The sequence below is a fragment of the Juglans regia genome, chromosome 12 (genome assembly GCF_001411555.2).
Source record: "Juglans regia cultivar Chandler chromosome 12, Walnut 2.0, whole genome shotgun sequence".
NCBI classification, from domain to species: Eukaryota; Viridiplantae; Streptophyta; class Magnoliopsida; order Fagales; family Juglandaceae; genus Juglans; species Juglans regia.
The window spans coordinates 31,256,843-31,281,531 of record NC_049912.1 but is presented as its reverse complement, the minus strand read 5'-3'; the positions used below and the strand labels follow the sequence as shown (position 1 = coordinate 31,281,531).

The window sequence follows — 24,689 nt, the reverse complement described above, 5'->3', positions numbered from 1 at the left end:
TTTTGACAAGAAACTAACATGCCAAGTAAAGTACAGTTTATGAGGACATCAGCACCATTAAGGGTTTGTTTAAGGTGATTAACAGAAACATGTTCGGTTTATGATGATTATAAAGAATACTTTGTAGGTCTCCCCTGAGAAAGTAGCAAGACCCATATATATATATATATATTATATATATATATATGCAGCAATGGATTCAGATGGTTGATTCAGAAAGTCAAAACACATTTAAGGAATCACACGTGAGTAAGCTGCCATCACAGAGCTGGCATTTAAATAACCTGGCCTGTCTCCCTCTCTCTTCTTCATTGATGCTCTCTGTCAAAGCCTTCTGCAGCATTTCTGGAAAATTTACTATTATATCTGAAATCCTCGTACATCTAGCAGAGATCAGCTCCATAACATCCATCACCAGTAAGTTAAGAAACAATATTTACCATTTTCTTATTTCGGCTCCGACTTATATCTGTTTTATCTACCTTTCTTTTTATATATAAAAACCAGTGGACCACTCTCCCTCTATACCTTGCCTTTTAAGCACACACTATTCGGCCCACATTTTCCTTTCTTCTCCCCTTCACAACCCCCCCGCGGCTCTCTCTCTCTCTCTCTCTGCGAGTAACTCCGCGTCCATTTCTAGAGAGCATGCCTGAATGTCCAGAGATAGGTAAGAAGTACTAATCTCTCTAAACTACAGCTTTCTGATTATTTTTTTTCAACGTAATCAGCACCTTTTTTTTTTTTTTTTTCCTTCTCTGTACTTTTAACGGGCTTTGTAACATGTATAAAGAGCCCAAATTACATCCTGTATCAATCTTTGTGGGTCATAACCTTGATACGCTTCTGAGTATGATTGTTTTGTTTGCTTACTTCTTGTTTCTACTAGGGAGAGATTTGATGAGATAGGCAAGAGGCCGATCAAGAGAGAAACCGATGTTTTTTCTCATATGGGAAGAAGACAGGCGTTAGGTCCTCCTGGAACCCTAAACACCATTACACCATGCGCTGCTTGCAAGCTCTTGAGACGAAGGTGTGCCCAAGAATGCCCCTTTTCTCCATACTTCTCTCCCCATGAACCCCAGAAGTTTGCTTCTGTTCACAAAGTCTTTGGTGCCAGCAACGTATCAAAGATGCTAATGGTGACAATTCTAATCATAATTCTCGATAAACTCCATAATCTAGCACTAGCTATCTAGTTTCTGTTGATCTAGATTAATAAATTTAACAGTTTCTTTAATGGCTTGATTCAGGAGGTACCGGAAAATCAAAGAGCCGACGCTGCAAATAGTCTGGTTTACGAGGCTAACGTGAGGCTGAGAGACCCGGTCTATGGGTGCATGGGTGCCATATCAGCTTTGCAACAGCATGTTCAATCTTTACAAGCTGAACTCAATGCAGTCAGGGCAGAGATACTTAAGTACAAATATAGGGAAGCTAATATCGTACCCTCTTCTCATCATGTGGCTTTGCTCACTTCTTCAGGGGCTGTTTCGGTTGCTGCACCACCACCAACTCCGCCACCACCAACACCGCCACCGCCACCTTCTCTTCTTCCTCCTACTTCTTCCTCTTCCTCTATGTACACCCAACCAACCAGCGCTGCCGACTATAGCACCATGTCAAGTGATAATATTATCTCTTATTTTGGTTAATTTTTCTAGACTGATCAAAATAATCCCATTTAATTTTTTTTTTTTTTGTCTCTATCATATATATATATATATATATATATGAATCAAGTTGAAGTTAAATAAAATGAGTAAGAGAATTCCAATATTGGATGCTAGCTTCTAGATTGTTTACTTGCTTAATTAATTACTGTCCTATTCAATGATTTACAGGTCCTAATTAATTAGTTGTTGGCTATTGCGTTTCTTTCCTCCATTAATAACCCCAGTCATTTTTTTTATCAGGTGAATATATATATATATATATATATATCTGCTTATCCTCGCTGTCTCGTAATTAAGCCGCTATTCTACACGGGGAAATTATGTATTAAATATCATTCCAGGTCACCATAATATAGGGCATGGTAATTTACCTAATTGCACCATGATAGCAAGATATATATGTCAATTATTCGTCTTACACTTATATTTTCACGAAGAGAAAGCGTAAAGAAACCTAGGCATGCAAGTCATGTATGTATAAGCCATTGCAATATGGATTTGAAATTGCGGCGACCAACCAGCTAATTGCTCGTTGAGTCCTCGATCTGTATATATGTAAGTTGTTCTTGATCATGGGAATGGATTAAAACGTAGATCAGTATAAGTTGCACATGCATGCCGGCGGCCGATCAGTTCAGAACATAAATAGTTTGCACTTGTTAGTTTGTGGCATTGAAGAATCTGATCGACCGATCAGTTTTTGTTTGAATTAAGCTGGCCTGGGTAGATATATAAAAGCTATGCTAGCTAGCTATATATGGATGCTCCCGGCGTACCGCGTACGCAGCTCAGAAACTTCTATATATAATTCTGATTCCATATTTGAAAAGAGAAAATATATTTGTAATTAGCCTTATTTTTTACTCATCCTGGTGCTTTAACACACTGGCCATGGCTGCTTATTTTATATATATATATATATATATATATATATATCCCTTTGAAGTTTTAGTTTAGACGTCTTTCGGATTCAAGTAAACATGAAAGATAAATTTTGAAATGAGTCTTGCGATATTTATAATTATATGATCGATCGACGAATTACTTGGACAACATTAATGTTGTTCGCGTATTATAAAGTTCAAACAAAAATCTTAATTTGATTATATAAATCCGACGTACGTAATAAGATATATCAGATCAATCCAAGGATGTCTGAATAATTTTGCAGCCAACAAATTAAATATTTACACTAAGGGTTCCAAATTCCAAAATCCAATCTTAATTCCAAGTCCAGGTGATCCACGACTGACAGTAACAAACGGCACATATTGTGGATAATTTTCAAATCATGATCAGTTTTGTTACATATATTTGTATATGTGTATATGCATGTATTGTTTTTAATGCACGCCTAATTATTTGATTGGTCAATATTCCTTTAATAATGCTCTTATGCAAAGTACTCCTGCAGCCAGCCTCCTGTGATGAAAAATATTAGTCTACGGGTACTGGTACTGTTGCGCATGAGCACTCCACACACACACACACACATATATATATATATATATATATAAATATAGGCATAAAAGAACCGGCCTCATTAAAGATATGTATGAATAGTATTAAGATATGTTCAGTATAGATGAGATAAAATAAGATAAGATAAAATTGTATTTATTTATAGAGATGAGATGAGATTAGTTTGACTTTTTTGTGAAGTATTTATGGTTGTGGGACCCATTTGGGTTCTGCTTTTTTTATTTTTTGCTTTTTCCTCGGCTGTGTTGCGTTGCCTTTTTTTTTTTTTTTCCGTTCTCCCTAACATTTCGGTGTTTTCCGTTTACCACTTGCCTTTTTTTTTTTTCCCACACATTTCGGCGTTACTGCTATTGGGATCCACTGCCACTGGGACCCACTATTTGCTGTCGAAAGAAAGAAAGGATAGGTCCCACTGACAACTTTTTCTGTGTATAGTGCAATTGATGAATAGTGATAAAATAATTAGAGATGAAATTAAATAAGATAAAAAATCAGTGTTTGTTTTCAAAAAGAATCTGATCGTACAAAACTTAGAAAAGTTTTCAAAATTTTGTGTTTCATCTCTCAAAGCAAACAAGACCTAGTTCGATAGCTTTGAATGTTTAATTCGAAGATTGAATATGATCTTTTTTGGTATTATATATATAATGACTATTCGTGGAACGTACACATATGCATATGTAGAGTCATAGACACCCTTTTTTAACCATTCTTGAAGAAATCTACTCATCTTTTAATTTGTAAGCAACGAAACACACGATCTTAGAGAAATATATGATGTTAATTTGACGTACGTACAATACTGTTAATATTACATATATATATAATTAACAATAAAAAAACCCCTTGATGACCCCTCTCTTTAAAAAAAAAAAAAAAATCCTCTCTTAAAAAACTTCTGCTAGGGTTTTAGGTGATTGGATTTGTCGTGAGGGTTGCCATTTTGAGAGCGACGGTCTCCTTATGGCCGCCGCTTATGGGCCAGTGATTCCGCAAAGCCGTCCTTTGACGTTCGTAGATCTTGTATCAACGGCCCTATAGCCGCTTCTGGAATTTGATGTACCGTTTAGGGCTCCGAAAGTCATTGAAGGTTAGCTCTGTTTTTTGTTCTCCAAGGATGAAATTAAAAGGTTTGCAGAACCGTTTCGCTTCTCTATTGTTCTTATGTTCCTCAAGCACCGACCGTCTCTGGAAGTGATCCGTTCTTTCATTCATACTAGTTGAGGTTTGGCTAGCATTCTAGTGGTTTCGACGAGGAGTAGACCCCGTAATGTGTTCATTTGATTTCAATCAGAGGATGATTTAAACAAGGCCATGGCTCGGGAAGCATCTGATGTGGATGGAGTGCATTATCGGATTTTTCGTTGGTCGCCTGAGTTCAAGGAGGATGAGGAACCGTCTCTAGTTCCGGTTTGAGTTTCCCTTCCAGGTCTCCCACCACACTTTTATCATTCCTCTTTTCTAAAGATTTTCACTGCCCCATTTGGAAAATACATTTGTCGTGACAATACAACTCGCTATGGAAACAAAACAAATGGTGCTCATGTGTGCATGGAGATGGATGCAACGAAGAATCCTCTGAGGTTTTTATGGATTGGTTCTCCCGGGGCCCCTGCTAGCTGGTATCAGGAAGTAGTTTTTGAAACTCTCCCTGCTTTCTGCACAAAGTGTAAGAAACAGGGGCATAATGAGAAGAATTGTAAATCAGGAGGGGAGAAAAGCATATTGAATCAGAATATCGGTGGAAAGAAATGGGTGCGGAAGGGCCCTCAGGATAAACCGGAAGAAAATATGGTGGTGATAAATACAAATTTAATTACAGGTGTTCAATCCAATGTACATGTGACAAGTGAAATTTTGGATGAGAGGAATAAGGCTCTGGAGAAGGAAGATGAAAATCTAGGGGAAGAAGGGAAGCATCAACAAAATTTTACTTCTCTTGTGGAATCAGTTTCTCAAGGTAATATGATAGTGCATGAGGGAATATTTGAGAAGCAACCAGTATTGATGAATGACGAAACTGTTATTATTGAGGAGATGGAAGAGGGTGAAATTATACTAAACAATGACCAGGTGAATATGGCTCTGGTTGGGGCTAATGTGGAGGCTAACCCTTGTCAATCTGGGGAGTTTGGTTTGGCGTATGAAATTGAGCATGTGCAAGAAGATGACCCTGGTATCCAAGGGGATGATGGTATTGATCCGGATATACCTTCCCTGATGGACTCTGAGGATGTTCATCCAAAGGTGCAGGAAGAAGCACGGTTTGGTGAGATTTTTTGGACGCTGTCTCATTCAAATGGTTTGCAGCATGCTGTTCATTTTCAACAGGACATAGAAGTTATCTCATACTTGAATGAGTCTGCCCAGAATATTGATGAAGGGACTGGAATTAAGGTGAGGAGCTCTAATAGGGCAAAAAGCAAGCCCTTGCATCTAAATTTATGATGAATAGGATTATGTATTGGAATATCCGAAGTATTGGGACCTCTAGAAAAAGATTGCTGAAGATGGTAAAAGCAAGCAAGCCGTGTATTTTTGCCGTGGCAGAACCGTTTATTGATGGGCAACATTTTTGTCGGTTGCAAAAAGATATGTTCAATTCAAAGGCAGTGTATCAAATCAAGAGGAAGGGGGCAAGCTCCGGGTGCTTTGGTCTAAAGATGTGAAAGTCTCTGTGTTGAGTTTTTCTTCTCAGTGTATTAACATGGAGATAGTAGTGGCTCGTAAGAGATTGTGGATTTCTTGTCTATGCAAAATGTCAATATGTGGAGCATCGTTTGTTGTGGGATGAATTGTGTAGTTTACATCCTCAAAATGTTTCTTGGATGGTTATTGGTGATTTTAATATTATCAGGTCGGATGAGGAGCGGATTGGGGGACGATCTTGGCCACATATAGCCATTGAGGACTTTAATTCTTTCATCGATATGGTCGGATTATCGAATTTGAGTTTTCGAGGAAATAAGATGACTTGGTGTAATGGTCATGGTGGGAGGACTCGAAGCTGGGCAAGATTAGATCATGCTCTTGTTAACTCCGCCTTTGTATTGGAGTATTCTTCGGTGGCAGGGGTTTATTTACCAAAATTCTCTTATGACCATGCTCTTTTACATGTGAATTTAAGTCCAGAAGAGAGAAGATATGGACATGCTCAATTGAAGTTTCAGCAAATGTGGGCAACTCATGAACAGTTTTTAGACTTTGTTACTAATGCTTGGAAGAAGGAACAGTGTGGTGGGGGGATGGTTCGATTGACAAGGAAGTTAAAGAATTTGAAAGGGGTGTTCTCCGTGTATGGAACCAAAAGGTTTTTGGTTGGACAAGGGTTCACATTAAACAATTGGAGGAAAGGGTGTAGGCATTGGAGGAACAATTGCAGGTTGGTGTTTCAGAGGATGTTGAACTTGATCTATTAGCGTCCAAAGTTGAATTAGCTACGTGGAATAGTAAAGAAGACAGCCGTCTGGCCCAACAAGCAAAGCAAGCATGGCTTAGTTCGGGAGAAGCAAACTCGAAAATTTTCAAAGTTATGGCTTCCAAAAATTACAAAGTGGGGGCAAATGGAAATTAGTGATAATTTTTGGTTGAAAACTCCAGAGGAAGTCCACTCGGGGGCTGTGTTTTATTTCTAAAACTTCTTGGCCGCAGACCACCGAACCTCATTTCCAGATTTATCGACACTTTTTGATCGGGTCATTCAGGAGGATGACAATGTGGCTCTCCTTGAGCTTCCTTTAATCCAAGAGGTAAAACATGTTATGTTTTCGATTCCTACGAATAGTAGTCCGGGTCCTGATAGGTTTGAGTTGGGATTTTATAAAGCCTATTGCGATATTATGGGTTCAGATGTGGTGGATGGTGTTCATGATTCCTTTAGAGGTGGTAAAATCCCAAGGGAGTTCACGACATCTTTTCTAACTCTGATTCCCAAAGGTTATAATCCAAAGAGTTTTGACAAGTTTCCTCCTATTAGTCTTTGCTCAGTGTTTTGTAAGGTGTGTACTAAAATTCTTATGGGTCGTTTATCTCCTTTATTACCTTGTTTAATCTCCGAGGAACAATGAGCCTTTATACCAGGAAGAAGCATTTTTGAGAATGTGAGTTTGACACAGGAAATGATTCAGAACATTAACAAACCGACTCGGAAAGGTAATGTTGTTTTGAAGATAGATATGGCTAAGGCCTATGATAGCGTTAATTGGGATTTCCTTATTCACTATTTGGCTGCTTATGGGTTTTCTGAGGAGTTTTGTATGTTGGTGCGACAGTGTGTCTCTTCGCAATGGTACTTAGTTGTCATGAACGGTATTCCGAAGGGTTTCTTTCAGGGAGGGAGAGGTTTACGACAAGGAGATCCTTTGTCTCCTCACCTATTTATTTTGGTGGGGGAAATTCTTTCTAGATTATTGAAAAAAAATTCCAAGAAATGAAAATCTCTCATTTTCAACATCCAAAAGCGGCACCTACTATTTCTCATCTGCTGTACCTTGATGATATTATGATTTTTGCTAGTGGGGCTAAAAATTCGATTCGGGCCATTGCTGAGGTTCTTGCAGTATATGAGAGTTGGTCTAGGCAACGAGTAAACAAAGAGAAGTCCTCCATTATTTTTTCAAACCTGATTACAAGTGCTAGGCGAAGAAACATTTTACAGATTTTTGGCTTCACTGGAGGGTCCTGTCCCCTGTCATTTAAATATTTGGGGGTTCCTATTGTGCCAGGAAGGTTGAAAGCAGCTCATTTTGATGAGTTCCTTAGTAAGATCAGAGAGAAAACTAGGGGTTGGGTGATTTCGTATCCACCTAATGTCAACCTTGCAGGTACCTAAGTTTGTCCTCTCTTTTATTTCAAAAAGTTTTAGTAATTTTTTTGGGGGTTATAAGGATGGAAAGCCAAAGAAACATTGGAAATCTTGGGATTTGATGTATAAACCTGTTAAAGAAGGTGGTATTGGCATTCGGAATTTTGATGAGATGCAAAAAGCTCTTCATATGAAGTTTGCTTGGCGGTTATTATCGAAAAATTCTCTTTGGTCCCGATTCTTTAAGACCAAATACATTAAACAAAATAATATTTCTTTGGTTAACCCAACTAAAGGTTCTAGATTTTGGAAAATGGTGATGAGCAGTATACAAGATGTTCTTAATCATTTGAGATGGAAACCTAAGAGGGGATATTTCTTTTTGGATGGATAAATGGTTCGGGGATGAGCCTCTTATGGCTACTTGTTCTACTATTTTACCAAACTTAATATTGAAGGATTATCAAATGGAAGGGGGTTGACATATGGAGTTGCTTGGTTGGTTAGTGGGTGTTCAAAAGGCATAGGAAATATGTTCTAATTTTTGTAGACAACAGGATGAGGCTGATTGTTTAATATGGATGGCTAAGGAGGATGATAAATTTTCTACCAAAAGTGCATGGGAGGTTATTCGGGTACCAGCTTCAAAAGTTAGATGGATGGACTGTATTTGGCATCAGTGTATTCCAAAAAGTATGGCAACTATCATGTGGAAGAGTAGTCACAATGCTTTAACTGTGGATGATAAAGTTCGTAGTATTGGCATTCCCTTAGTTTCCAAATGTAATTGTTGTGAACAAGGGAATTATGAGGACTTAGATTATGTGTTGGCAACAGGTGAAGTGGCATGGACCATTTGGAAGAGATGTGCTTTGCAAGTGGGGTTCCTTCGTTATCAACATTGTACCTGGAAGCAGATAGTATATGCATGGTTTGCTAGAGCCTCCAAAATATCGACAAAGGGTCAACTTATGGGCCTCATTCCTACTATTGTTATTTGGAGATTTTGGAATCGCCAGTGTAGAGCTAGGATGGAAGGAAAGTTGGAATCAGTGGACGATATTGGAATCAGTGGACGATATTTGGTGGAGTATTAAATTTTGGATTCTGAAACTAAGTGAGAAATTGAAGGTATTGAAACCCATATCTCAATGTGATGAAACTTTATTGGCTGATTTAAATATTCCCTTCAAGCCGAGGACGAGTAGGCCAAGTCAGATGGTGCGATGGAACCGTCCAAGGGAACTTTGGCTGAAATTAAATATAGATGGAAGTAGTAAGGAAAGATTGAAGAAGGTGGGTGCAAGTGGGCTAATTCGGGATTCCACAGGTAATTTGGTGCTTGCTTTTTTTGTCCCTCTAGAGTATGGTACTAACAATTATGCTGAATTCATGTCCCTTCTATATGGTGTTAGACATTTGAGGAGATTGGGTTATATGAATGTGGAAATAGAGATGGATTCTATGGTTGTTGTAAATTGGATAATTGTCTCTAATTGTCCCATTTTGTATCTAGAAGAATATTAGATTGAGCTCATGGAGTTGCTTCAAGGAATTACTTTCAGCATATGGCATGTCTACAGGCAAGGGAACAGTCCAACAGATTTCTTGGCAAAGTTGGCTTCTGATGGTTGTGTTGCTACTTGGGAGTCCTTGGCTCTTGTCCCTCCTTTGCTACAAGGTTTGATTAGAACTGATAAACTGGGACTTCCATACATGAGAATTTGATTCAGAATGATGGTTATATTTTTACTTGTTGTTTTATTGGTTCTATTTGTTTTTGTTTGATTTGAGTAAAGATTTTATACTTGGGTTGGGATTTTATGTCTATTAATGTAATCCACGTGTGTTTGATTGTAACTACGATTTTCTTCTGTCATAAATAAGGATTATCAAGAAAATTGGGATTCCGTCCTCAAAAATATATAGAGAGAGAGAGAAGCTGGTCAACATGACTTGTTTACTTCTAGTTCTATAAATTTGAAATATATAACCTGGCTTCAATTTTTCGTCGGCCTCAAAGAAATGCCTGGATCAGTATTTCTGATAGAAGAGAAAAAGTACAAAGAAATTCGCCGGCCTCAAGCATAACAAAAGTCTTTTGTAATAAAGAAAAAAAACATATATATAATTTGAGGTAATCCAATTCTATCCATCGTTGGTTTCAGTCCATCATGAATATATGTACCCAACATTATAAGGATTCACATGCGGATCGATGGAGTTTTTCTTCCCTAGCACTTTGCATGAGTACGATAAGTACTTTGGAGCTTGATTTCAGAAATATTGTAGTTCTCAGTGGTCATTGAATAGATCAGGTTTCGTTGTGTAGCATCTTCGTAAATAAAAGCAGTATATATATATATATATATATATATATATATATATATATCTTCCTACTTATCGAAGCTACAAGTAGACGCGTCGTGTATTTGTTGGACGGTCAATGGTCTAGCCAGCTTGATTATCTTCTCAATGTTGGGTTTCTTTGGCGTATGGATTAATTTCAATGGGAGTGGGATGGAGGAAAGAGGAAACGTATTGCATGAATTATATATGCGTGTATATATATATGTATGTATGTATGGATGCATGTATGTATATATATATCTATATGCATGTATGTATATATATATAAAGAAAGAAAGCTATGGGCTGGAAATTTCATTGCCTTCACTATTTTCCATCCTATCTTTAATTTATTGCTTTTATGGAGGAAAGAGCTCTTTCTCTCTGTCGTTCAAGCTGTCTCAAGACAGTACCACAGATCAGATGTGATGGAATTTGGTCTCGGGTCATGGTTGCTTAAGATAGTGGCATGCATCTTTTCCAGCTTGATGTTCACTAATAAAAAAAATCGTTGACAGATTATTTAAGTTTCCTAGCTAATGCCCTTTTTCCCCCGTAAGTTTATGTTGTTCTGATCATCCTTTTTGCACACACAGAGAGAGAGAGAGAGAGAGGGGCCGGGAGTACTGCTCATAAAACAAAGGGCCGGAATTCTTTAAAATTAAAGTTCATGCACGTACGATTGAAAAAATAATATACGTACATTTAAAATACGCTAGTACGTACGTACGTACTTAGCTAGGTACGTAGGTTGATCGATCAGTTATTTAAGCCAAGGCGCACAAGGAAATGCATGCATGCATGTGCCGTGTAAGGTCTTCATGTTTAATATACTTAAAAATCATTAGCAAAAGCTAGCAGCTTAATTCATTTGTTTCTGATCAGTTCTCCAACTTGTCGTCGCATGTGAAGGGAGGATTTCCAAGGTCGACGTATCTACTCACCGACAGTACCGAGCATGCATGCATGCATGTTTAGGCATCATAAATCATATTCGTGATGAATCGATGATCAGAACTTTATGCATGCAGCTGCCTCGCATGCATCAATCGATTTCTTTAATTATCATACTTCAAAAAAATGATTAATAATAGATAGAAGTTATAATAGTAGTGTATATTTTATATTCACTGTATGACTACTTCTAATTGATTGTTTTTAAAATTCATTTAAAAAGATGTATAATCTACATAATATCATATCATATATATAAAATAGATGCTCTTAATATTAATTTTTATCTATATTTATTCTATAAAAATAGAGTGAAAAAATTATTAGAGCCAGCCAATCCCGGTACGATTATGTAATAATGTAATAAAGGGGCAGTGGGCACCCATTCCCCTATTATATCTAAAGTCACTTCAATCATTTTGATGGCCGGCTTTTAAGTGCCAGTTGGGGATTACAGTTGCAGGGAGTATATAATATGAGTTATTCTGGCCATAGGCCCATAGCCGCAGCACATCTATGCTGTTATTTATTTTTTTTTTTTTTACCCAATACACTTAGTGTACAGCGACTGTTATGCATAATAAAATATTATTTATATTTTCTCATATAATATATATAGCCCCTCTCTTTGAGTGGGCACACATTTCTACATAAAAAAAAGTCTCTCTCACATAATGTATGTCTTTCTAATCTTGGTATTTTGGCTGTAAAATAAGCTAGTGTTGTTCTTTATCACGTAGTATATTCCATAATCGAAAAGAATAAACTCAGATGAACAACGCAGATGAACAATAACGATGAGAAGTCTGTGGGACAATCGCATCCGATTTATGATTTGTCGCTCGAGGTAAATGCTTTTACTATGTACACTGATCTACTTTTTCTTACATATTATATATATATATATATAATATAATTAAATGAGAAATGATATTCTACAATCTTTGCATCACACATAATTCATATGAAATAATTTGATTTGTAAGATTTAGATTTTAAAATTTAGATTTTATATCAAATTATGTGATGTAGATACACTGAATAGTGTGTGGTGTAGAAGAATCATCAAAAGTGGAATAAATTGCGCGCGCATGCATGCATGCGGCTATCATACTTTAATCAACTTTAGCAAAATATATGCATACATACATACTCTCTTCTCTTAGGGTCCCTCTAATAATAGTAATATATGTTTAGAAACTATTAAGTATTTGTTTGGGAATATAATTGTTTTCAGATATTTTCAGATAATTTTATTACTATTTACAAATAATTCAAAATTACTATTTCACTTATTTACCGATGATCTAATTAGATACTCTAAACAGAGTCTAAGGTTCTTTTTGGAACTAAAACTGAATCGAGATCAACTTAGTTCAATCTAATTTTAAACTGAATCTAATATCCAAACATCCAACTCTCAAATTACCAAACTCATCTCAACTCAAAACATCTTTATACGTGAGACTTACAATCTTTTTTCAACTTAATACCTCTTTACACGTGAGATCCATAATTTTTTTTTAACTTTTTATAAATATATCTAAATTTATTTTAACATTTAAATACATCTAAATTCATTTTAAATAGATTCTATAAAATTCATCCAATCGTCTCAATTCATTATTATTAATAAAAAATTTAACTTGTCCCGACTCAAGTTAACATTCAAACAAAACGTTTGAGTGAGAGAGAGAGAGACAGTTGTTATGAACTCGTACGTATGCAGGATCATGTCATAATTAATTTCGGAACGTGCAGGATCACAGAGACATGTTATTCGCAGCCAAAACAGGGCCCCTTTTTTGTCTTTTTATTATATGTGCTCCTCGCTCGCGGTCATGTTGGTTTATCATTAGAAAAATTTTATGGAGCCACATATTATATATAACTTTTTTATTTATTATTTTTTTTATTAAATATATGATGTATGAATAATGACATTAATGAATAAAAAAAATCAATTAATTTTAAAAAAATAAACTAAAAAATATAAAAATAATAAAAATAAATGTGATAGGTGATTAATAAGATGATAAGTAGCAAACTCTTATTATTATAAAAGCGATATTAAAATATCTTAATTTTACATCACTTCGCAACTATATATTGTGAAGAGTGTTGTGTGTATCATTCCTTATTATCTCGTGATTGGTGCTTCTTCCGGCTAATTTGCAACTTCACATTTACAAATTTGCATGCAAAACTATGATTCTTAAAAGTCAAGGTCAATCATTAGTTTTTTGATTATCAAAATTGAGTTTTAAAATATGGTTTCGTACACTTTATTTTAAAAAAAATAGATAAATTTGAGATCCACTTGAGAATTTTTTTTTTTAATAATATTAGACCTTACTTTTTTTTTTAAAAAAATACGAGATTTACATATTTTAAAATTATAACTAGCGTTACTCTATTTTAAATTGAAGTAAAATGAGATGAGCATGAATGTGATCGTTGCAATAAAGCTTTGATCTCTTTTTCAACACTAGCTAGCTAGCTACTTGATCACAGAGTTCATTAATCGAGTACGTGCTTGCTATTTCTTTGATCTACTTATAACATATATAGTAACATGCCTGCCACTTTAACTCAGAAATCGCCTAATAATTTAGTGAAGGACTTTAGAACCGGCATGGCCCAACTCACATATAAGACACACACACACGATGATATATATTGTTCGAGCCGCAAAGTCAGTGCAAACAGATCGACCAGACATTAATTAGCTAGGTAGGCCACTTCAATGTTCATGATTTGATTAGGATAAGAAAATTTACATTGACGAAGCACTCATGGAAGAACAAACGGAGGAGAGAGGCACCCATTCGGGCTTCCTTCGATATTGCAGACTGCACAGTGGATTTCGCAGTGGAAAATAGCTTTGGACAAGAGCTGAAATAAAAATTAGTTGAAATCTGAGCATTGATGCTACCCATGCATGAATAAAAAAACGAAAGCCAAAGTAATGACATTATAAATGGATATTGAAGAAGAAGAAGAATTAGGAGCCATTGATGGAATAGAAGTTGTAACTAGCTAGCTAGGAAGTATGACTTATGTCATGCTTATGATCAGTGAGTTGCGAACGAGATGTCTCAAGGTGGGCGGGTTTTATAAAGAGCTTCTCAAGGTGACCATGGGGTCGGCAGGTGACCTAACCTGCAGGTAGACTCTTATTTCATGCGACTTGTACCTGTTCAGTTTAATTTCAAACAGGAAAAAATAAAACAAGGGGAACGGCCATAAATCAAAGACAGATAAAGACAGTATATATATATATATATATATATGTTTATATGTATGATATAGAGACCTTAGAATCAAATTAACTTAGGTCACGTGGATGGTGCATGTGTGCATGTAATGTAGAAGTCTTAGAACAGAATATTTTATAATATATGTGTGTGTGTATATATATATATAGAATTCTCATTCAGAACTTGCCCACACCGACCACGACCTCTACCACCAGCTATAAAAATCGATGATAAAGCTAACCAACTGATGCCGGACAGAATAAAAATTATCTCGACAGTTAGTTAATCAATAGAAATTAGGGATTGAGATTGAGAAAAGATGTAAGTACACAAAGAGATAATTTCTTTCCAATTTTCTGTGTTTTTTTGTTTTTTTTTTTCTGAATCTCTCGGACTTAATTTCATAAAAAGATCATACATCAAGTCTCCCCATGATCAACCCCTTATAAAAATTCTATAACAATTTAACAAATAAAATAAAATATATACACTTTTAAATCAAATTATTTCAAAAATATAATTATAAAAATAAATAAAGAAAAATAATATTTTCATAACTAAAATATAAAAGTTTAAAATTATATAATTTACACCTTTTTTTTTATACTGGAAGTGGGGGATTTGAATTTGATTCTTTCATTTGAAGATTAGACCTTATGCTATTTGATCTAAAAGACCTTAGTTACACGTCTAGCTAGAATTACGTACGTACAGCATTAATAATGAATATATATATTTATATATATGGAATTTTGCATTCCCCAATTAAGTCAATGTTATAATCACCGGGGTTAGAGGATTAACCCATTGACCCAATTTATTATGGTCTTGAGGGTTAATCAAATTAGTATATAATCAAATTATAATCACAAGGATTAAAAGATTAACTCAATTTGTTATAGTCTTGAGGGTTAACCAAATTAGTATTTAATAATTTTATGACTTTCGAATCAATGGTTGAGCTTTTAATAATTAAAATTAGATTAGATATTATTGATCCACAAGTTCTAGATCGAATTGTTGATACTAATTTGGCAGTTGCTTTAACCCTCGAGATCATAAAACTCTAGAGGACCTCATGATTATTTTCCCACGAAGTACTCTAAAATAATAGTCTAATTATGACCTAACAAATCTTTAATTATGATAAGAAAATCGCGCATCCTTCAATATTGCCTACAAAATATCTATGTATTTTCATTATGACCGCGTATATATAATTGCCTGCAATATTTAAAATATGAGTGATTAGCAGGATTGACATTGCCCTGTAACGTCGGCCAAAGTTCCGAGTCCCATGCATGCACCAAAGCAGAAATTAAAAATTATAACGACAAAATTAATTATATTCATTACTCCTGAATTATCGATTTGGATCTAATTAAACTATAAAAATTGGCAATTTAATTTGAACTATAAACTATAAGTAACGGTTCAAGGTCATCCTTTCGAATTCCGAGTACTGTATAATGAAGAATACGTAGCCAGTCTAGGAATATTCAGTACTTTAAACTCTCTGCTAACCAGAAAAAAAACTATATATATAGAGTGAAAATGAGATGAGATGAGATGAAAATTTTGTAAATAGTAATTAAATAATTTGAATTAAAATATTTTATTAAATTTTGAAAAACGAGAGAAAATTTTAATAAAAAATATTATAAAGTTAATATTGTCATAATATAATTTTTTAATATAATTTTTATTTTGAAATTTGAAAAAATTATTATTATTTTTTATGTTTTATTTGAAAGTTTGAGAAAGTTATAATGATTAGATAAAAATAATTAAAAAATTAGAAATTAGAAAGTATTTATATTTAACTGGTGTTTGGAAAAAAAATTATGAAATAAAATAAGATGAAATGTGTTTTCCAAACAAGAACAAGTCGCACACACATAAACACAGATTTAGATCACACCAATACCAAGTTTGCTTAACATATATATAGATTAATATATATTCGAATTAGTAGACTGAAAAAGAAAACAATGGTCGATCTGGTTGCAAATAGACCAATATTATTACACACACACACATCTGACAGGAGTTGCTAGCATATATATATATATTATTATGCTCATACATCCTAACGATCATGCAACCTCTTTATACCTGTAACCCCAGAGGAGATATATCTAAGACTCTGCCCTCCATTTGAAGACAACCCTCCTTCGCTTCTGTGATCTCCTTCTTGTAAACGTATTTACTTGATGCCCACAGAAAGGCCCCTAAATTAATTATGGATATGAGCAGCAGGAACACGTAATAGTAATCCAAGTGACAGTCATTCAAATTGTTGCCTATCCAACTCTTCCCCCCGTCCCTTCCTGTAATTTTATCCACCATTGTCACCAGAAAGCTGTTCAAAAAGTTGCCAACACCAATCCCACTTGTGAAGAACGTTGTCCCAAGACTTTGCATGTTCTCTGGAGACTGATCATAGAAGAATTCTAGCAACCCAATTGCATTGAACACATCCGCAATGCCTAGTAGAACGTATTGGGGCAATAGCCAAAATATGCTCATAGGAACAATTTGCTTGGGACCTACTATGTGGTTCACTCTTATGACATGCATGCGCCTAACTTCCACAGCAAAAGCAACTCCAGTGGCAATAACTTGGATGAAAAACCCAATGCCCAGCCTCTGAAGCATTGTGATTCCCCTAGAATTTCCAGTTCTCCGACGCATAAATGGCACAAAGTAACGGTCATACATGGGCACAAAAATGAGCATGGAGAGAGTCACGAAGCTCCCTAGCGAGGCAGCTGGAATCCGGAAATTGGGGCTCAGGCTTCGATTTAAGGTGGTACCTTGTTTGACAAAAAGAGTGTTGATTTGTGCCCAAATCGTGCTAGGAATTAGTGTTACAAGCCATATCAGTATCATCCCCAAAATTAGCTTCGCTCCTTCGACCTGAGTCACTGTGCATGGTGGTCTTGAGGCGTCCAAGCTGTCATCTTTTATTGCAGCCTTGTCCAAGAACCTAGGGAATATATAGTTGTAAATTACCTTAATTAGTATTAATATATTAGTATATCATATCATGTCTCCCCGCATCCGTTATTATTCGATTTTTCACTGAATCATAATTTATTCTTCCAAACTCTATAGATTAAAAATATATTAGTCTATAGATTATTTTTCACTGAATTAGAAGCTTTTTTTGTTTTCTCAACTCATCTCATCTATTCATTACAACTTTCTCAAATTTTTACATAAAATAACATAAATAATTCAATTTTTTTAAATTTTAAAATAAAAATAATATTAAAAAACTATATTCTAATAATATATTATTTAACTTTTTAATTTTTATTTTATTTCATCACATATGTAAAAATAAATAAAGTATATTTTAGTTGTGTACAAGGCCGTGCCCATCGTTATTGGTTTTTCTTTTACAATTTATTCGAATTTGGGAATGGTGGGGCACGCACAACTCAGCGCTGCCATCCCACGCGTCGATAAGACATACTTCATCAGAAACAACTTAATTGACACAAAGATCGATTGTGACAATTCATCAAAGACGTGCAAAGGAAGCAGTGTACTGAAGGGTGCGCTTGAGGAGCTTTCTTCAAACGATAATGTTAGGGTGCATACCAAATCATGTGCACATCAAATGTGCCATCCGGATTATACATATCAATGCAAATGATTTTTTTTGTTTTTTTTGTTTTAAGCATTTTTTAAGCATCTTTAATCATTAAAAAAATCACTAATAATTACTTTCTTAATCACTAAAAAAAATTAATATATATATATATATATATGAGTGGCACACTGGATTGGCACATTTGATGGCCACCAAAATCCTCATATATAGCACCATGCACGCTATTCTTTGGAACAGGGAGATTTCCTAGTTATGCACATGAACTGGGTGGTCCACCAGGCGCCAGTCCTGGCACTAAGGTTCCAAAGGACTTTGGGGTATATATATATGGACTAAAACGCACGATGTCCTTAGATTCCATGATGAAAAAAATATTTAATTAAATAGAGTATGGTATAGAGTCAAATTTTGAATTCAAGACTTTTACTCTAATATAATGTGAAATCACTATTTATTTTAAAAGTTTAAGTTGATGAGAAGAGGCGATTGAATTATTTGTATTAAATTCTTAAGATCTATATCATCTTCTTCTTTTCCATTTTTTTGGGGGGCTGGGGCGATAGTAATAATGTCCTTACTTGGACAATTAAAAATTTATAGCATTCATGACGCTCCATGTACCCAAGCAACCTGGCAAGTTCTATCGTTTCAAAAACTAAATTTGCAATTAATCGAGGGTCACTGCGCGTTAGATCATATACGGAACCTTAATAATTTTTAAATAATTGGGGAAAAAAAAAAAAAGGAGTAGCAATTTTACAGAGTTCACCTGAAAATGGTGGTGTGATGGACCTGTCTCTTGCCACTGCTTGTGTGATGCTGCAGCTCAAACTCATAAAGCTCTGAGGGGTTGTTAGGTAGTTGAAGCTTCCTATTTTTGAAGGCAGCAATAGGGACTCGAATCAAGTCCCTTGCAGGGCTTTTAGTCTTCCTAACTTTGTGCCTGTAGATTGGGATCCCTATGTAGAAAATAAATAGGGACAGCAGAAGCCCGGCCGTAGGTATACCATAGCCTAATCCCCATCCAAGATTGTCTTGAATATAAACAAGGCCAAGAGTGGCAACTAAAGCGCCTAAGAAAGTGCTGAACATCCACCAGTTGAAGAATGAAACCTTGAGCTCTTTCTCATGGGGGTTGAAATCATCAAACTGGTCTGCGCCAAAGGTGGATATGTTGGGCTTCGTTCCACCTGCCCCAATTGCTATAGTGTAGAGAGATAAGTAGAAGAAGGAAATCTCTGAAGAGGAGGCCTTGTTGCAGACTCCATTTGTACATGATGGCCTCAAGCTTTTGAGTGAAACTACTGTTGTCAGAAGCACCATCCCCTGTTGAGATACCAGTAAGCATGATCAGCTAGTTTTACAAGAAACAAGACACACTTATTCATCATGCAGCTGGAAGTTACAATATTATTGCTTACGAATTCAGCTATAATGGGGAAAGTTCAATTAAGTGACAATATACTATTAATGTAAATTGCATGCCTGGACTGGATTAGTCTTTGTGAAGGCTAACCCAACTTCCGGCCAATTCAATACCATTTGTTGCTTCTGTTGATGAAATTTAGGTCCCTAGCTATCAATTATGAGTAGAACCAAATAATAATCGATATTTTAGTGTAAATTAAATTGTGGAGGCCTAGATAGTTAGCATATATGCATATTATTGAAATTTGAATCATAATTAAGCTTCTAATTGACTACAAAATTAGCATCCTGCAAGCAAGTAGCCAATAAATGTTTGGACTTTGGATGGTCCCCCGTGCAAAAACAATGAATATTAATTAATATATATCTGCCTTTTGGAGTAGGTAACCTAGCTAAGATATGGTCCAAACATATGGGGTGCATTAATTCCCTGCAGATTGGAAGATAAAGATATTGGTGAATATATAAAAATATATCCTAATCAAGTGAAAGATTCCTTGAAAATATGGCTAGGAAAATTCTTTCTAGTTAGTTGGAATATATAAATTTCTTTAATATCTAACGGATGATAAACATTCTTTTTTAAGTGGGAAAATCATCATTATTTACCATGACGTATATGAGTGATGAGACTGTGAAAGTCCAGAAGCGACCCACGTAAGAATCTGCAATGTAAGCACCAAGAATTGGTGTAATCCACACAGCTCCGGACCAGTTATTCACATCCCTTACTGATGAAACTGTGTCTTGATGAAGTTGGGTTGTCAAGTAATTCACCAAGTTGGACGCTATTCCGTTGAAGGCCATCCTCTCTAATGCCTCATAACCTGTAACATTGAACAAATTAAGACGATCGAAGACTGGCTACATAACCCATTTGATCATTCTATATATGCTACTACTGGATCAACAGAACTAGAACTTTCGATCTAGTGAGATATAGCATCGTGAATTACCATGCAATATTAGTACTCATGTAAGTAACTTATAAATTATATATGCATGAAACAATTTGGTGTATTTAGTTTTTGCAGGAAATCAGCTAGCCGGATCTTTAAAAGGTGTGTACATTTGCATTCCGCCGGAAGTTTATCATGTACAAGCTGCTTAGCTAGGACCAAATAAAAAGAAATGCTTGCAAAAACTGATATATGATAAAGTATTACCAATAAGGAAAGCGCAGGCTTTCCATTTCCCAGTTTTAGATGCAAGTACGGGGCGGCCACGAAGATCAACGGTGCCATCTTGGGTATAACCTTTGCAGGCTTCCATCGATCAGAGATGCTTTTTGAACCTTGCAGGAACTTAAGTAGGAGAAATAATATATAATATCTTGTGAAAGAGGAGCTGGCTAGAAACAGTACTATGCAGCTAGGATAGCGGAGGCGGACCACTCGTTCTAGCTCCTTGTATAACTAGGCAAAACTACTACTCTTTAATTACAAATTTACAAATTTAATTGCACGGCTTTGTGTTTGAGGCTTCTCCAGCTAGCATATATACTACTGATCCTATGATCAGTTGATCAGAATCTTAATTCCGCAATGTAGCCAAAACAATCCTTCTAATTGCGAAATTAATCATGTTTGGCTCGTGCGCGCGGCTCCAAGCTAGCTAGCTAGCTAGTTTGCACTGTTATGAAACCCCACTTGCACCGACCGCACTCATGCTACTACCGTCAATATCTTCTTTGTTCTCGTCATCACTATATATTGAAGATCGAGAATATCGAGGAAGTTGTTCATCTTCTGATCAACTCATCTTGGATATTTAATTAAGAGAAATGATTTTTATAAATTTTAAATAAATAAATTTTTATAAAAAAATAAATTCTATCTTAAAAAAATATCAATAAAATTATTATTTATTAGTAAGAATTATTATTTTACAAAAAATTTATATGAAATTTATCTATGTAAAATTTGTGTCTAACGTTTTTTTTTAATTAAATTTGCGTGGTGAATAAGTAACTCCTGGCTGTAATTAATGAGTTTTTACAACATTAATTTATAAGTACTATATACGTCACATGCATGCATCGATTGTGATCGAGTACGTACTCGTGCATATTAATGCTGTTTAATTATTTGACTCGATCCCTATACATACATACATATATATATATATATGCATGCATGCAAGGTCGAGGAATATTATTATTATATATGCATGCTAATTTCCTGATGATCATGAGAGGAAACTTTTGTGTGTGTGTATGTTGTGGCTTCGCACTAATTATTTGATGCCCATGTTGGTACCAAAAAACTGAGTGCTAGGACTTTCGCATGATGAATTATTTATGCAGGCGGCCATGATCTGCATGCTAAAAGAATTTGTGTGGTGCCCCGGCCATTCTTTAATGGTACGATATTGGTCTTTGGTTCATTAATTAATTGAAGTTAATTGAACTCTGAAATCTTGCTTACAGTACTCATGTAGTGGCGCCGTAAGCAATATAATTTTAAAAAAGTTTCATATCAGTTAATTATATATTTAATTTTCTCGCTGAATTTCAGTTTCGCGGATCGATTGGAAATCTTTTCAGAAATACTTTAGAAAACAAATGAATATTTATTAATCCACATGAGTAAAATGCATGAGTACGAATCCCAATATTTTTCTCTAATAATTTTCTACCAACTATATATATATATATATATATATATATAGGTTTGCATATTTGTTTATTTTAGTTGTATGTCTAATCTTAATTAGTCAATATTCATGAAATTAAAATACATGCATGCAGCGTCGACTTAAATGAATGTTTGTGTAGTGGTTAAGGTTGCCATCAACATTCCAACTCGATATCACATAGTACTGTACGTAGATCGAGCATGTTTGAATGGGGATGGAAGGCAATGGACCTTAATAAATGGGCTAGCTAGGTGCTTGCTGATGAAGCCTTACTACAGCAGCATGCTAGCCCACCGCCCCCAGTTGGCATGGAGGAATCATTCTTGGTTTGAATGTGGGATACTGATCTTTTTCGAATCTTCAGCGAAAAAGAATCTATGCGGTCATAAATACAATGCCACTGTCTTGAAGGTGCAACGACTGCCCGAATGGTCGCTTTCCATCGATCGTATGTGGACGTGGACATAAAGTTACAGCTTTGCTGGCGTGCATGCAGGCCCCGCCTAATTAGAACAGCCATAATAATGAAGGTTTATGCATACGTTTAATAGATCTGTCTTGGACCTTTCACCTCGACTTTGCTCGATCGGGCACCCAATGCAATATTTAACTAGGGAAGGTCATAATTATTCATTCATGATGACAATTAAAGAATTTTAAACCCTATTAACTTCGTGTTTTTTGTTCCCCATTTTAAGTTTCTTGAGTACTATATATATATTTATATATATATATATATAGTTTCTTGAGTACTAAGGTACTAGATAATTTTGTAATAACTAATACGTACACCATTCGAACTTATATTGGACAAGAATAGATCACTATTTCCAATGCGTAAGCGCGCGGTAAAAGGGGTTTGCATATGCATTAATGCTAATTAGTTGTTGCATGGCATCGAGGGCAAATGGCATCTGCAACAAGCAGCATAGTGTCCAGATCCCTGATCTTGATCCGGTCTTACTCTAGGCGGGCATATGGTCCAAATAGCATAGGTAGGCATGTTTGGATTCCCTCTAATTTGTGGCCTGCAAGAAGAAAGAGACCGAACACTACTAGATTTTGATCACGTCTCGATCGTCTTAATGGGAGACAGACTTTTTGCCAATATGCCCCCCCACCCCCCAAAACCAGAAAAAAAAAAAAAAAGAAAAAAAAAGAAAGCCCCACCATATAAATATATTGGTTGTAATGATGAGGCTCTCCCCTTCTCCAAAATGATGGCCAATTGGGGTGGATGAATTATTAGATCACATGAGCGGCCTATATCCGACATTGAGGCTACGTGGGATCAGTGACAAACCTTCTCTTTCTCGAACCCACAAATGTGTAAGTTCATGATCAAAAAGGATGCCTAGAGACAAGAAATAACAGAAAGCTAATTGGTTGTCTTTAATGTTAAATTCAAAATGGCCGGCGGAGTCTAAGGAAAGGGATGCAATATATATGGTATATTCCCTTTCAAGTTTCAATATGCATGAGGCATCGATCATTATTAGTTGAGAATATATATATATATATATATATAGTCAAAGCTAGAGATATCTTTTAATTAAAACAAAAAATTAATTACCTATCAATTAAGTCCATCAAATTAAGCATGCAGATGCGTGAATATATTAGTTTGATTTCTCTGAATTGATAATTATCCAAGTAGTCATGAGTGTTATATATATATATATATAATAATGGGATTAGTTAGCAAGCTAGCTAGCTAGGGACGGAGTAGAAAAGCTCCCTACCTAGCTAGCTAGCTAGCTAACTTATAAATATTATTTATACATGATGGACCATGGTGTAAAAGATAACATGAATTGCGATACCTTGCTCCACTCATCGTAGAATTGCTATTGAACGTTCAATATTGATATTTATTTAAAGGGGTGACAAGGAGATGTCATGTTCATGAGCTGCAGTAGTACCGCATGCATGAATGATCCTGACAAGGTCATGACCTAATTGTACTATTAATTAATTGGGCATTCACTTACAGCCAATCCAAGCTAATAATTATTGTGACTTTTTGAAGGGGGAGAAAAAAAAAAACTGATCTGTACGTGGTGTCATAAATGCAGGAAAAATACGAATAGTGTTACGTGTATTTATATTTTTATATTGTAAGATTTATTTTGTTAGTTATATTTTGAATTTTATATTTTAAATTTTATGATTTTCAATATATTAATACTTAAATGTGGAGAAGTTTTTAATAAAAAAATTTTAAGTATATTTAGTATTTCCCTAAAAATAAAGAGGAAGAACTTAAGGAAGCCCTTGGGTGAACTTATGTTCTCCCTCCGTATGGACAAGGATACCAGCATGCATATATATATATATGCACCTATGGAACCAACAAAAGGTAATGCGACTAAATAAATATGCCGGCGACCGAGAAATGTATGTATGTATGTATGTATGATTCAGACAATTTTGGAATATTCATATGATCATGAATTGTAGAACTGGACGATTAGGAA

General features: G+C 35.3%; 2 protein-coding genes across 3 annotated transcripts; one reads left to right on the top strand and one right to left on the bottom strand.

Moving 5' to 3' along the window:
• Positions 1-228: 228 nt before the first annotated feature.
• Positions 229-1,657, top strand: LOC109004705 (LOB domain-containing protein 15-like). 2 transcript variants are annotated; one of them, XM_018983333.2, is made up of 3 exons: positions 229-417; positions 890-1,142; positions 1,254-1,657. In XM_018983333.2, exons 2-3 carry the CDS (start codon positions 951-953, stop codon positions 1,653-1,655), a joined length of 594 nt encoding a protein of 197 aa, XP_018838878.1. In that variant the 5' UTR covers positions 229-417; positions 890-950; the 3' UTR covers positions 1,656-1,657. The 2 variants fall into 2 exon arrangements, with proteins under 2 accessions (XP_018838878.1, XP_018838877.1); XM_018983332.2 differs by having other exon boundaries at positions 229-670.
• Positions 1,658-16,434: 14,777 nt separating this feature from the next.
• On the bottom strand, positions 16,435-21,011 carry LOC109004762 (protein NRT1/ PTR FAMILY 5.1). The gene is made up of 4 exons (XM_018983438.2): positions 20,742-21,011; positions 20,185-20,402; positions 18,917-19,473; positions 16,435-17,514 (listed from the first exon to the last, which is right to left on the bottom strand). Exons 1-4 carry the CDS (start codon positions 20,845-20,847, stop codon positions 16,635-16,637), a joined length of 1,761 nt encoding a protein of 586 aa, XP_018838983.1. The 5' UTR covers positions 20,848-21,011; the 3' UTR covers positions 16,435-16,634.
• Between the last annotated feature and the right edge of the window lie 3,678 nt (positions 21,012-24,689).

Excerpts from the sequence above, each read along its gene's own strand:
- LOC109004705 (XM_018983332.2), top strand. Across the intron at positions 1,143-1,253 it reads ACGTATCAAAGATGCTAATG|GAGGTACCGGAAAATCAAAG; the intron begins GTGACAATTCTA and ends GGCTTGATTCAG.
- LOC109004762 (XM_018983438.2), bottom strand. The coding sequence starts at position 20,847 with ATGGAAGCCTGCAAAGGTTATACCCAAGATGGCACCGTTGATCTTCGT. Across the intron at positions 20,403-20,741 it reads AGCCTGCGCTTTCCTTATTG|GTTATGAGGCATTAGAGAGG; the intron begins GTAATACTTTAT and ends TCAATGTTACAG. Across the intron at positions 17,515-18,916 it reads CATCACACCACCATTTTCAG|GTTCTTGGACAAGGCTGCAA; the intron begins GTGAACTCTGTA and ends TATATTCCCTAG.